We start from the raw sequence: 15,492 nt of genomic DNA, 5'->3' as shown, positions 1-15,492 counted from the left end.
CATTGGCCCAATCGTCGTCCTCCTTCAGCTTACTGGGTCTGTATCTGCGGTAGAGCAACTGATTCTCTAGGAAGAACCGAGGGATAATGTCAGGTTGAGTCTCAGCCTGGAAGAATAATGGTGTTAATGAAAGATCTTCCCTCTGTAACATACGGAACTCCAACTTGGTAAGATTCGGTGGTAGATTCTGAAGGTCTTGAGGGACAGCGGTAGCAGTAGAGTCAGCTGGTTGCGGACATGCAGCTTGTGCACGGGTGGTCACCAAAACCGGAGGAGAAACTTCATCACTTTCTTGAACCTCTGCTGGAACATATTCAAAGATGGGATTATCCATTACAGAGGTACACACCATCTGTACTAGCGTAGCCAGCTGAACTAGCGTAGCCAGCTGTACTAGCGTAGCCAGCTGTACTAATGTAGCCAGCTGTACTAACGTAGTCAGCTGTACTAACGTAGCCAGCTGTACTAACGTAGTTAGCTGTACTAGCGTAGCCAGCTGTACTAGCGTAGCCAGCTGAACTAGCGTAGCCAGCTGTACTAGCGTCGCCAGCTGTATTATTTTAGTCAGCTGTACTAGCGTAGCCAGCTGTACTAGCGTAGTCAGCTGTACTAACGTAGCCAGCTGTACTAACGTAGCCAGCTGTACTAATGTAGCCAGCTGTACTAATGTAGCCAGCTGTACTAATGTAGCCAGCTGTACTAATGTATCCAGCTGTACTAATGTAGCCAGCTGTACTAATGTAGCCAGCTGTACTAATGTAGCCAGCTGTACTAATGCAGCCAGCTGTACTAACGTAGTCAGCTGTACTAACGTAGTCAGCTGTACTAGCGTAGCCAGCTGTACTAATGTAGCCAGCTGTACTAATGTAGCCAGCTGTACTAATGTAGCCAGCTGTACTAACGTAGTCAGCTGTACTAACGTAGCCAGCTGTACTAATGTAGCCAGCTGTACTAACGTAGCCAGCTGTATTATTGTAGCCAGCTGAACTAGCGTAGTCAGCTGTACTAATGTAGCCAGCTGTACTAATGTAGCCAGCTGTACTAATGTAGCCAGCTGTACTAACGTAGTCAGCTATACTAACGTAGTCAGCTGTACTAGCATAGTCAGCTGTACTAATGTAGCCAGCTGTACTAGCGTAGCCAGCTGTACTAGTGTAGCCAGCTGTACTAATGTAGCCAGCTGTACTAATGTAGCCAGCTGTACTAATGTAGTCAGCTGTACTAATGTAGCCAGCTGTACTAATGTAGCCAGCTGTACTAATGTAGCCAAATGTACTGATGTATCCAGCTGTACTAATGTAGCCAGCTGTACTAACGTAGCCAGCTGTACTAATGTAGTCAGCTGTACTAATGTAGCCAGCTGTACTAATGTAGCCAGCTGTACTAGCGTAGCCAGCTGTACTAATGTAGCCAGCTGTACTAACGTAGTCCCCTGTACTAACGTAGTCAGCTGTACTAGCGTAGCCAGCTGTACTAACGTAGCCAGCTGTACTAACGTAGCCAGCTGTACTAATGTAGCCAGCTGTACTAATGTATCCAGCTGTACTAATGTAGCCAGCTGTACTAGCGTAGCCAGCTGTACTAATGTAGCCAGCTGTACTAACGTAGCCAGCTGTACTAACGTAGCCAGCTGTACTAACGTAGCCAGCTGTACTAACGTAGCCAGCTGTATTATTGTAGCCAGCTGTACTAATGTAGCCAGCTGTATTATTGTAGCCAGCTGTACTAATGTAGCCAGCTGTACTAGCGTAGCCAGCTGTACTAATGTAGCCAGCTGTACTAGCGTAGCCAGCTGTACTAGCGTAGTCAGCTGAACTAGCGTAGCCAGCTGTACTAGCGTAGTCAGCTGTACTGCCGTAGCCAGCTGTACTAACGTAGCCAGCTGTACTAACGTAGCCAGCTGTACTAGCGCAGCCAGCTGTACTAATATAGCCAGCTGTACTAACGTAGCCAGCTGTACTAGCGTAGCCAGCTGTACTAATGTAGCCAGCTGTACTAACGTAGCCAGCTGTACTAGCGTAGCCAGCTGTACTAATGTAGCCAGCTGTACTAACGTAGCCAGCTGTACTAGCGTAGCCAGCTGTACTAATGTAGCCAGCTGTACTAACGTAGCCAGCTGTACTAATGTAGCCAGCTGTACTAGCGTAGCCAGCTGTACTAGCGTAGCCAGCTGTACTAATGTAGCCAGCTGTATTAGCGTAGCCAGCTGTACTAGCGTAGTCAGCTGTACTAACGTAGTCAGCTGTACTAATGTAGCCAGCTGTACTAGCGTAGCCAGCTGTACTAATGTAGCCAGCTGTACTAGCGTAGTCAGCTGTACTAGCGTAGCCAGCTGTACTAGCGTAGTCAGCTGTACTAGCGTAGCCAGCTGTACTAATGAATCCAGCTGTACTAGCGTAGCCAGCTGTACTAATGTAGCCAGCTGTACTAGCGTAGCCAGCTGTACTAGCGTAGCCAGCTGTACTAATGTAGCCAGCTGTATTAGCGTAGCCAGCTGTACTAGCGTAGTCAGCTGTACTAACGTAGTCAGCTGTACTAATGTAGCCAGCTGTACTAGCGTAGCCAGCTGTACTAATGTAGCCAGCTGTACTAACGTAGCCAGCTGTACTAACGTAGCCAGCTGTACTAACGTAGCCAGCTGTACTAACGTAGCCAGCTGTATTATTGTAGCCAGCTGTACTAATGTAGCCAGCTGTATTATTGTAGCCAGCTGTACTAATGTAGCCAGCTGTACTAGCGTAGCCAGCTGTACTAATGTAGCCAGCTGTACTAGCGTAGCCAGCTGTACTAGCGTAGTCAGCTGAACTAGCGTAGCCAGCTGTACTAGCGTAGTCAGCTGTACTGACGTAGCCAGCTGAACTAACGTAGCCAGCTGTACTAACGTAGCCAGCTGTACTAGCGCAGCCAGCTGTACTAATATAGCCAGCTGTACTAACGTAGCCAGCTGTACTAGCGTAGCCAGCTGTACTAATGTAGCCAGCTGTACTAGCGTAGCCAGCTGTACTAGCGTAGCCAGCTGTACTAATGTAGCCAGCTGTACTAACGTAGCCAGCTGTACTAGCGTAGCCAGCTGTACTAATGTAGCCAGCTGTACTAACGTAGCCAGCTGTACTAATGTAGCCAGCTGTACTAGCGTAGCCAGCTGTACTAGCGTAGCCAGCTGTACTAATGTAGCCAGCTGTATTAGCGTAGCCAGCTGTACTAGCGTAGTCAGCTGTACTAACGTAGTCAGCTGTACTAATGTAGCCAGCTGTACTAGCGTAGCCAGCTGTACTAATGTAGCCAGCTGTACTAGCGTAGTCAGCTGTACTAGCGTAGCCAGCTGTACTAGCGTAGTCAGCTGTACTAGCGTAGCCAGCTGTACTAATGAATCCAGCTGTACTAGCGTAGCCAGCTGTACTAATGTAGCCAGCTGTACTAACGTAGCCAGCTGTACTAACGTAGCCAGCTGTACTAGCGTAGCCAGCTGTACTAATGTAGCCAGCTGTACTAGCGCAGCCAGCTGTACTAATGTAGCCAGCTGTACTAATGTATCCAGCTGTACTAATGTAGCCAGTTGTACTAGCGTAGCCAGCTGTACTAATGTAGCCAGCTGTACTAATGTAGCCAGCTGTACTAATGTAGCCAGCTGTACTAGCGTAGCCAGCTGTACTAATGTAGCCAGCTGTACTAATGTATCCAGCTGTACTAATGTAGCCAGCTGTACTAGCGTAGCCAGCTGTACTAACGTAGCCAGCTGTACTAGCGTAGCCAGCTGTACTAATGTAGCCAGCTGTACTAGCGTAGCCAGCTGTACTACTGTAGCCAGCTGTACTAATGTATCCAGCTGTACTAATGTAGCCAGCTGTACTAGCGTAGCCAGCTGTACTAATGTAGCCAGCTGTACTAATGTATCCAGCTGTACTAATGTAGCCAGCTGTACTAGCGTAGCCAGCTGTACTAATGTAGCCAGCTGTACTAATGTAGCCAGCTGTACTAACGTAGCCAGCTGTACTAATGTAGCCAGCTGTACTAACGTAGCCAGCTGTACTAACGTAGCCAGCTGTATTATTGTAGCCAGCTGTACTAACGTAGCCAGCTGTATTATTGTAGCCAGCTGTATTATTGTAGCCAGCTGTACTAACGTAGCCAGCTGTACTAACGTAGCCAGCTGTATTATTGTAGCCAGCTGTACTAATGTAGCCAGCTGTACTAACGTAGCCAGCTGTACTAATGTAGCCAGCTGTACTAACGTAGCCAGCTGTACTAACGTAGCCAGCTGTATTATTGTAGCCAGCTGAACTAGCGTAGCCAGCTGTACTAATGTAGCCAGCTGAACTAGCGTAGCCAGCTGTACTAACGTAGCCAGCTGTATTATTGTAGCCAGCTGTACTAATATAGCCAGCTGTACTAGCGTAGCCAGCTGTACTAATGTAGCCAGCTGAACTAGCGTAGCCAGCTGTACTAACGTAGCCAGCTGTACTAGCGTAGCCAGCTGTACTAATGTAGCCAGCTGAACTAGCGTAGCCAGCTGTACTAACGTAGCCAGCTGTACTAATGTAGCCAGCTGTACTAGCGTAGCCAGCTGTACTAATGTTGCCAGCTGTACTAGCGTAGTCAGCTGTACTAGCGTAGCCAGCTGTAATAACGTAGCCAGCTGTATTATTGTAGCCAGCTGTACTAACGTAGCCAGCTGTACTAATGTAGCCAGCTGTACTAGCGTAGCCAGCTGTACTAGCGTAGCCAGCTGTACTAGCGTAGCCAGCTGTAATAACGTAACCAGCTGTACTAACGTAGCCAGCTGTACTAACGTAGCCAGCTGTACTAGCGTAGCCAGCTGTACTAATGTAGCCAGCTGTACTAGCGTAGCCAGTTGTACTAACGTAGCCAGCTGTACTAACGTAGCCAGCTGTATTATTGTAGCCAGCTTTACTAACGTAGCCAGCTGTACTAATGTAGCCAGCTGTACTAGCGTAGCCAGCTGTACTAGCGTAGCCAGCTGTACTAATGTAGCCAGCTGTACTAATGTAGCCAGCTGTACTAGCGTAGCCAGCTGTACTAGCGTAGCCAGCTGTACTAATGTAGCCAGCTGTACTAATGTAGCCAGCTGTACTAGCGTAGCCAGCTGTACTAACGTAGCCAGCTGTACTAACGTAGCCAGCTGTATTATTGTAGCCAGCTGTACTATTGTAGCCAGCTGTACTAATGTAGCCAGCTGTACTAGCGTAGCCAGCTGTACTAATGTAGCCAGCTGTACTAATGTAGCCAGCTGTACTAATGTAGCCAGCTGTACTAGCGTAGTCAGCTGTACTAATGTAGCCAGCTGTACTAGCGTAGTCAGCTGTACTAATGTAGCCAGCTGTACTAATGTAGCCAGCTGTACTAATGTAGCCAGCTGTACTAGCGTAGTCAGCTGTACTAGCGTAGTCAGCTGTACTAATGTAGCCAGCTGTACTAATGTAGCCAGCTGTACTAATGTAGCCAGCTGTACTAGCGTAGTCAGCTGTACTAACGTAGCCAGCTGTACTAGCGTAGCCAGCTGTACTAACGTAGCCAGCTGTACTAACATAGCCAGCTGTACTAACGTAGCCAGCTGTACTAACGTAGCCAGCTGTACTAACGTAGCCAGCTGTACTAATGTAGCCAGCTGAACTAGCGTAGCCAGCTGTACTAACGTAGCCAGCTGTACTAATGTAGCCAGCTGTACTAGCGTAGTCAGCTGTACTAACGTAGCCAGCTGTACTAACGTAGCCAGCTGTACTAATGTAGCCAGCTGAACTAGCGTAGCCAGCTGTACTAACGTAGCCAGCTGTACTAACGTAGCCAGCTGTACTAACGTAGCCAGCTGTACTAATGTAGCCAGCTGTACTAGCGTAGCCAGTTGTACTAACGTAGCCAGCTGTACTAACGTAGCCAGCTGTACTAATGTAGCCAGCTGAACTAGCGTAGCCAGCTGTACTAGCGTAGCAAGCTGTACTAGCGTAGCCAGCTGTAATAACGTAACCAGCTGTACTAATGTAGCCAGCTGTACTAGCGTAGCCAGCTGTACTAACGTAGCCAGCTGTACTAGCGTAGCCAGCTGTACTAGCGTAGCCAGCTGTACTAACGTAGCCAGCTGTACTAATGTAGCCAGCTGTACTAGCGCAGCCAGCTGTACTAACGTAGCCAGCTGTACTAATGTAGCCAGCTGTACTAGCGTAGCCAGCTGTACTAGCGTAGCAAGCTGTACTAGCGTAGCCAGCTGTAATAACGTAACCAGCTGTACTAATGTAGCCAGCTGTACTAGCGTAGCCAGCTGTACTAACGTAGCCAGCTGTACTAGCGTAGCCAGCTGTACTAGCGTAGCCAGCTGTACTAACGTAGCCAGCTGTACTAATGTAGCCAGCTGTACTAGCGTAGCCAGCTGTACTAATGTAGCCAGCTGTACTAGCGTAGCCAGCTGTACTAGCGTAGCCAGCTGTACTAGCGTAGCCAGCTGTAATAACGTAACCAGCTGTACTAACGTAGCCAGCTGTACTAACGTAGCCAGCTGTACTAACGTAGCCAGCTGTACTAACGTAGCCAGCTGTAGCTAACGTAGCCAGCTTATATATATATATATATATATATATATATATATATATATATATATATATATATATATATATATATATATATATATATATATATATATATATATATTAGTATATTTTGGTAGCAGTCTTTCCTGTAGACATATTTTATTAAATATGACCGAAAAAGTAAGATTAATAATTCTAACACGAATTTTCTCAATCTTTCGTACATTATGCTTCACTGTTGGAGGTAAATCAAAAATCACTTCTCCAAAATTCATTTTTATTTCTAGTCTGACGCGACACGGGCGCGTTTCGTAAAACTTATTACATTTTCAAAGACTTCACAAATACACAACTGATTAGAACTTGCATTTCCCTGATTTTATATCTACTTTTGAGTGAGGTGGGAAGGGTGATGTGGCATTACATTTGAGTGAGGTGGGAAGGATGATGTGGCATTAGAGGATATTAATAGGGTATTAAAAGTATCAACACAAGACAGAACACGAAACAATGGATATTGAATAGAAGTGTTTGTAGAAAGCCTATTGGTCCATATTTCTTGATGCTTCTATATTGGAGCGGAGTCTTGAGGTGGGTAGAATATAGTTGTGCAATAATTGGCTGTTGATTGCTGGTGTTGACTTCTTGATGTGTAGTGCCTCGCAAACGTCAAGCCGCCTGCTATCGCTGTATCTATCGATGATTTCTGTGTTGTTTACTAGGATTTCTCTGGCGATGGTTTGGTTATGGGAAGAGATTATATGTTCCTTAATGGAGCCCTGTTGTTTATGCATCGTTAAACGCCTAGAAAGAGATGTTGTTGTCTTGCCTATATACTGGGTTTTTTGGAGCTTACAGTCCCCAAGTGGGCATTTGAAGGCATAGACGACGTTAGTCTCTTTTAAAGCGTTCTGTTTCGTGTCTGGAGAGTTTCTCATGAGTAGGCTGGCCGTTTTTCTGGTTTTATAGTAAATCGTCAGTTGTATCCTCTGATTTTTGTCTGTAGGGATAACGTTTCTATTAACAATATCTTTCAGGACCCTTTCCTCTGTTTTATGAGCTGTGGAAAAGAAGTTCCTGTAAAATAGTCTAATAGGGGGTATAGGTGTTGTGTTAGTTGTCTCTTCAGAGGTTGCATGGCTTTTCACTTTCCTTCTTATGATGTCTTCGATGAAACCATTGGTTCTAGTCAATAACGGTTTCTCCAATGGTTTCATCGAAGACATCATAAGAAGGAAAGTGAAAAGCCATGCAACCTCTGAAGAGACAACTAACACAACACCTATACCCCCTATTAGACTATTTTACAGGAACTTCTTTTCCACAGCTCATAAAACAGAGGAAAGGGTCCTGAAAGATATTGTTAATAGAAACGTTATCCCTACAGACAAAAATCAGAGGATACAACTGACGATTTACTATAAAACCAGAAAAACGGCCAGCCTACTCATGAGAAACTCTCCAGACACGAAACAGAACGCTTTAAAAGAGACTAACGTCGTCTATGCCTTCAAATGCCCACTTGGGGACTGTAAGCTCCAAAAAACCCAGTATATAGGCAAGACAACAACATCTCTTTCTAGGCGTTTAACGATGCATAAACAACAGGGCTCCATTAAGGAACATATAATCTCTTCCCATAACCAAACCATCGCCAGAGAAATCCTAGTAAACAACACAGAAATCATCGATAGATACAGCGATAGCAGGCGGCTTGACGTTTGCGAGGTACTACACATCAAGAAGTCAACACCAGCAATCAACAGCCAATTATTGCACAACTATATTCTACCCACCTCAAGACTCCGCTCCAATATAGAAGCATCAAGAAATATGGACCAATAGGCTTTCTACAAACACTTCTATTCAATATCCATTGTTTCGTGTTCTGTCTTGTGTTGATACTTTTAATACCCTATTAATATCCTCTAATGCCACATCATCCTTCCCACCTCACTCAAATGTAATGCCACATCACCCTTCCCACCTCACTCAAAAGTAGATATAAAATCAGGGAAATGCAAGTTCTAATCAGTTGTGTATTTGTGAAGTCTTTGAAAATGTAATAAGTTTTACGAAACGCGCCCGTGTCGCGTCAGACTAGAAATAAAAATGAATTTTGGAGAAGTGATTTTTGATTTACCTCCAACAGTGAAGCATAATGTACGAAAGATTGAGAAAATTCGTGTTAGAATTATTAATCTTACTTTTTCGGTCATATTTAATAAAATATATATATATATATATATATATATATATATATATATATATATATATATATATATATATATATATATATATATATATATATATATGTATATATATATATATATGTATATATATATATATATATATATATATATATATATATATATATATATATATATATATATATATATATATATATATATACATATATATATATATATACATATATATATATATATATATATATATATATATATATATATATATATATATATATATATGCGAACAAGCCTGAATGGTCCCCAGGACTATATGCGTCTGAAAACTCACACCCCAGAAGTGACTCGTCGGTCAGAGATGATGATACCTACATTGGTAGGGAATTAGCCTTTTTTTCAGAGCACAAAAGTTCGCTAATTCTATAAGTATCATATTCATTTCAGTGGGAAAAACTTGCTTATGTCCTATAGAGACTCTGCAAGGTATGCCTACATTCTTGGATTACCAATTTTACTTTTGAGGCAATTAAATGTTTCATTTGTTTTAGAAACTCAGTTTCGCTTGTTTAGTAGGATTTTCTTGCCCTTATCCTCTTACATGAGTACCGGGTACAAGATTTCCTGCGACCTTGATTTATTAATCATTTATCATCTTGAAATTAACATTAATTGTTAACGATTCCACAGGATAGGTACCAGTTGCCACGTTGTCCTGTTTCTGACATTCACCATATCACAACAGTATATTCGTTGTGCATTTATTTGCTAATTTCACCATGTTTCGTCTCCAAGCTTTCCGTACAGATCCAGCAGGTGAAATAGGGACTTTAAGTCGTGCCAAGAGGACTGAATTACAATCTCTTGCACATGAGTATCAACTACAAGTTCCCTACCAAGCCAACAAAAATGAAGTACATAACCTGTTACTGGATCATCTCTTAGAGGAAGGTAAGATAGACTCTGAAACTCACGAAACTTACTTTATTGCAGATAAAACTGATTTGACAACGATGAAACTCAAACTAGAGCTGGCCAAGATCGAACGCGAGCAGCACAGAGAAGCCCTCGAGCAACAAAAGGAAGCAGCTGCCATATGAAAGGAAGAAAAAGAACGTGAAATCGCCCTCAAGGAACGTGAAATCGCCCTCAAGGAACGTGAAGCTGCCTTGAGGAAAGAAGAACAAGAACGTGAGATTACAATACTCCGTGAGCGGGAACGAATACAGCTTGAAACAAAACAACGCCAATTGGAGATGCAACGCGAACATGACAAACAACAAGCAGCTCAGGCTATGGAATGTCGTCAACGAGAATTCGCGTTGGAAACTTCACACCTCGCACAACGCCAGCAAGCTACCGCAAATTTCCTGTCAGTTTCAATATATCACATGCAAGTAAGTTAATGCCACCATTCGTAGAGACAGAAGTTGATGTGTTTTTCACCACCTTTGAAACCCTTGCTAATCAACTTGCCCAGTGGCCTGCCGACCACTGGGCAACCCTTCTCAGAGTACATCTTACAAGTAGAGCTGCAGTCACACTCAGTACTTTGGCGTCTGAGAATGACTACCAGACTCTGAAACAAGCAGTGTTGGACGCCTACCTTCTCTCCACCGAAAGTTATCGAAGGAAATTCCGTGACCACCTGAAGGCAAGTACCACTACCTTTCTCGAGTTTGCTAATACCAAAAGGAGATATTTTATGAAATGGCTGGAAGCAGCACATGTCTCTACCTTTGCAGAACTCGTCAACCTCATGCTAGTTGAAGAATTCTTGAGGCGTGTGCCGCCTCCTGTCCGTCTATATTTAGCAGATAAAGAAGAAACCGACTACCTAAAGTGTGCTAAGTCGGCTGACACTTACAGCCTCATCCACCGGCTGACACCAGAACCATCTTCCAGTAAGAAGTCGTGGTACAGTTACGAGAAAGTGAGTACCGATCAAGCTGGCTCGCAATTGTACAGTAAGTATTGTAGACTCTATGGACATAACATAGATAAATGTGGTAAGTCTCAATACAAAGGAAACACCGAATCACCTAAACCCAAACAGACTCCTCCTAAGTCCGGTAAGCCTGTGATGAATGTTGGTGTTCATGTTAATGATCTTTCTCTTTTCAGTAAACACCTGTATACTGGAACTGTCTCTACCAACGGTTCAAATCCGGAGGGACGTTTCAAATTGAAGATCTTGAGGGACATAGCGGCTCTTCAATCGATTATTTTGAAGTCGGATGTACCCAATATCGCCTACACCGGAGAAACTGTCTTCATCACTGACCTCACTGCTACCACTCCTTATCCTCTCGCCAGAGTCCACCTGGATTGTCCCTTCGTGACCGGTGAAGTCCAAGTCGCCGTCAGGGAAAAGCCTTTTCCCATGCCTGGAGTGCAACTTCTCCTGGGCAACGACTTGGCAGAAGACCTGCAACCGACCAACCTGATCGTCATGGACAAACCCCAGGTGTGTACCTCTGTGATGGATAAGCCCATTTTTGAGTATGTTCCAGCAAAGGTTCAAGAGAGTAATGAAGTTTCTCCTCCGGTTTTAGTGACCACCCGTGCACAAGCTGCACGATCACAGCCAGCTGACTCTACTGCTACTGCTGTCCCTCAAGACCCTCAGAAACTACCCCCGAATCTGACCAAGTTGGAGTTCCGTAAGTTACAGAGGGAAGATCTTACCTTGACACCATTGTTTTTCCAGGCTGAGACTCAACCCGACAGTATTCCTGGGTTCTTCCTAGAGAACGAGTTGCTCTACCGCAGATAGACCCAGTAAACTAAAGGAGGACGACGATTGGGCCACCGTCGAACAACTAGTGATTCCTACCAGCCTGCGGCCCACTATTCTACACCTGGCCCACGGAGCACTCTCCCACTACGGATTTAACAAGACTTACCATGGAATCCGTCAAGACTACTACTGGCCAGGTATGGTAAATAGCGTCAAACAGTACGTCAAACAGTGTCAAACATGTCAGATGGCAGGTAAACCGAACATCTCTATTCCCAGAGCACCACTGACTCCCATCCAGGTGCCTGCGGAACCTTTCCACAGACTTATTATAGACTGTGTTTTTCCTTTACCTCGGACCAGTTCAGGTAACGCCTATATCTTAACCATCCTGTGTCCTACCACCAGATTCCCCATAGCAGTTCCAGTAAAGAACATTACGGCTGCTACGGTTGTGAAACACTTATTGAAGATCTTCACCCAGTATGGATTTCCAAAGGGAGGTTCAGAGCGACTGTGGCACCAACTTCACCAGTGATCTCTTCAAGAGGACACTGGAGGAGTTCAACATCAAACAGGTATTGTCCAGCCCCTATCATCCTGCTTCACAGGGTTCTCTTGAGCGTAGTCATCAGACTATTAAAGCACTCCTGAAGAAGTTTTGTAATGAAACCTCTAAGGATTGGGATAAGCAAATTGACCTTATAATGTGCGTCTATAGAAGTCTTTCCAATGAGTCTCTAGGAGTATCTCCTTATGAGATGCTCTACGGACGTAAGTGCCGTACTCCCCTCAAGGCTTTCAAAGACTCTCTACGAGATGCCACCTTCAGTGACCATCAGAATGTGCCACAGTTTCTTCAAAACCTACAACACATTCTAGAGAGGGTCCACAGTTTTGCCCAAGATAATCTATTGAAAGCACAGGAGAGGATGAAGACTCATTACGACCAGACCAGCAAAGTATGGAAATTTAAGCCGGGAGACTTCGTACTTGCTTATTTCCCTATCCCAGGTTCTCCTTTACAAAACAGGTTTTCAGGACCCTACCGCATCAAGGAGTGCCTAAACAACCATAACTACGTTCTAGAGACTCCAGATAGGCGGCGGAAGACCCAGTTGTGCCACGTCAACCTCCTGAAGCTATATAGCGGTACTCCTCCCACTGTCATGATTAATTACTCGTCATTTAAAGAGCCATACATCCACAGTGAGACCTTCCCTGCTTCTCCTCCCGAAAGCACTGACAAGGAGTCAGCGCTTTCTAATTCGGAAATCCTAACTGATCTTCCCAACTATTTTCAGGATAATCATAGTGCACCTCTTATCAAGATCTTCAAAGAACATCGAGAGTTGTTCCGAGATGATCCCCAAGAGTGTAATGTTACCCAGCACGACATCCAACTGCTCCCTGACACCCGGCCGATTCGTCAACCCTTCTACCGAATCAGCCCTAGCAAGAAGGAAGTCATGCGTGCTGAGGTGCAGTACCTCTTGGATCATGGACTGGCTACACCTTGTGAGTCCCCCTGGGCCTCACCCTGTATCTTGGTGCCAAAACCCCAAGGTAAGGTAGCAACACCATTAATCATTTTAACCAGTCCTAAGCAACGGTATAATTGGACCATGCAGCAAACCTTTGCTTTCGAACAACTCAAATTCCTCCTCTGTTCTAATCCCATTCTCGCCTCGCCAGATATCACCAAGCCTTTCGTCCTTCATGTCGACGCCAGTGGTACCGGCATCGGGGGTGTCCTGATGCAACAACGAGGCGAGGAGGTTCTACCTGTCAGCTACTACAGCTACAAGTTGAAATCCCACCAGAGGAACTACAGCACTATTGAAAAGGAGCTACTCTCCATCGTCCTGAATCTCCAGCACTTTGCTCCATACCTACAAGGTGCCAGGTCTACCACCATCTTCTCAGACCACAATCCTCTCCGCTTCTTACATCAAACCCAATTCACTAACCAGCATCTTCTACGATGGGCTTTATATCTGCAAGATTTCAACCTGGAGATCCGCTATATCAAGGGTTCTGACAACATCATAGCCGACGCCCTCTCCAGAGTCTATGAAGAAGAAGCAACTCCAACTATCACTCCACCACATGAAGACGTAACTTCTTCCAGAACCGCAGGCTTCGGGGGAGAGTTGTGACGATAATCTCTTTCAAGAGAGATTGAGCCTGCTCTTCCCTACATAATTACGTCAAAATACAAGATACTATATACAAGATACGTTCACCAAGTATCGCCAAACGTTTTGCCCAGAGAGCAAATCGTACCCAGCACACCTGGCCACCGCCGTAACCAGCTAACTGCTCATCCTCTGCCTGCCTGTTGCTGATTGGCTGGTGTCTCGTCGCCCCAGCCCTCCGCCACCACCACAAGTCGACGTCTGGGCTGCAGTGCGCCAGTCTCGTCAGAATATCTCAGTGCTCCATGCAGTTGACATCTCTCACTGGTAGACTAAGCCTTGGCTTTCGTGTACTAAGGGAGGTGGCAGCTCGAAGCCAGTATTCCAGCACTTATATTTTATTTTGCTATCACTGTAACTTACTTGTCTTAGCGTAACTTTTCATTTGCCAGTGATTATTCATGTTATTTTGTTTGTTGACTTATCCTACATATTTTTATGAGATTACCTTTATTCATGTCTTGTTTTTCTAGAGTAATTCAAATTTCATTGTTTATATACTTGTGTTTTGTGTGTCTTCCCATTACCTTACCACAGACGAAAGGACCAACTTTTCTCTTTTTTTTTTATTATGTGACGAGGCCCTGTCCCTAGCTTTTGAAACAGCCGAACACCAACGCTTTACCGTCACAATATATATATCGTACTGAACCTAGCAAAACTAGCCTATTATAATTGCTAATTTACTTATGGATATTTCCAATTTTACATACCATGATAAGGCTGAAGAAACACTTGATCACTTAGTCTATGTACAGAGAACAAGAGTTTACTGAAACTACAAATGACAGTTGAACATATATGTGTGTGGGGGTTTATCTCGCCTCATTACTCCATTTGACGGGGATCAATAGGCCTTAGTCGTTGTATGCGATGATCTCTTCCACGCTAACTCACAACCTTGCTGCAATATTCACATACGTTTCCAGAAAGTTGTGGGAATGATAAATTTGAAAAAGTTTTAACATGTTTAAGCAACGTGTAATCCAAACATAATAAAAATATTTATATATAATGTGGCAAATATTGTTTTTTAAACACTATTTTCTCCATTATATATTAAAAATAGTTTTTTCAAGTGTAAATAATAATATAATGTACTTTTCAGTAAACTATATTTATAACTGCTAAAGGTGTTTGATAGCAGTATTGGTCCCCTCATATATTAAAGCAAATCTTGTTTTCATGTCTAACTAAGGTATTAAGTGATACATTAAGTAATACATGAGGTATTAAGTGGTACATGTGGATCATGTGTCACATCTCTAGATAAGAAGTTGGCAACCTTTAGGTTCCTTCAAGACGTCTCCCCTAAACTGTCTGAGGGAAATACTTCCTATTTTCTATACTTTGGACACATCAACAATCAGAAAATTATAAATGAATACCCAGACAAAATTTTTGTTTACACAGTGTAATGCTTTCATTTTCTTAGCCACTCCTGGCACTTCCCCCACCCCCTACTTTCCTTCCCACCTCCCCTCCCTTCATCCTCTCACTCTTGCTCCTCCTCCTACCATTTTCCTTTCCACCTTCTCCCACCTTCCCTTCACCATCCCTCTCCCCCTCACACTCTCACCTTCCCACTGGCAGGCAGAGCGCCAATAGTCACTAATAGGTAAGTCCTCCCCCCACCCCGTAGCCCCTCTTCCTCTGTGATGCAACGGTGCCTTATAAGCCAAAGAGGAGAAAGTGAATTAGGAAGAAAAGAATGAGCAAGCAGAGGAGGAAGATCAGGAGGTAGAGGAGAAGGAAGAGGAAGGGGAGGGGGTCAGTTCACAGGTCAAAGGTCAGAAGCAGCCTGCTGATCA

General features: G+C 44.3%; 1 protein-coding gene across 1 annotated transcript in view; it reads right to left on the bottom strand.

Annotated features, from left to right (window-relative positions):
• Nucleotides 1–560: 560 nt before the first annotated feature.
• LOC138370769 (fibroin heavy chain-like) overlaps nucleotides 561–15,492 on the bottom strand; it is a 22,341-nt gene continuing 7,409 nt past the window's right edge. Inside the window, exon 3 of the mRNA XM_069335370.1 lies at nucleotides 561–6,454. Within this exon, the coding sequence (XP_069191471.1) occupies nucleotides 561–6,454 (5,894 nt within the window). The remainder of the gene's footprint in view (nucleotides 6,455–15,492) is intronic.

The sequence above is a fragment of the Procambarus clarkii genome, chromosome 33 (assembly GCF_040958095.1).
Source record: "Procambarus clarkii isolate CNS0578487 chromosome 33, FALCON_Pclarkii_2.0, whole genome shotgun sequence".
NCBI classification, from domain to species: Eukaryota; Metazoa; Arthropoda; class Malacostraca; order Decapoda; family Cambaridae; genus Procambarus; species Procambarus clarkii.
The sequence above is the reverse complement of the archived record's forward strand: the minus strand, read 5'-3'. Positions and strand labels throughout refer to the sequence as shown.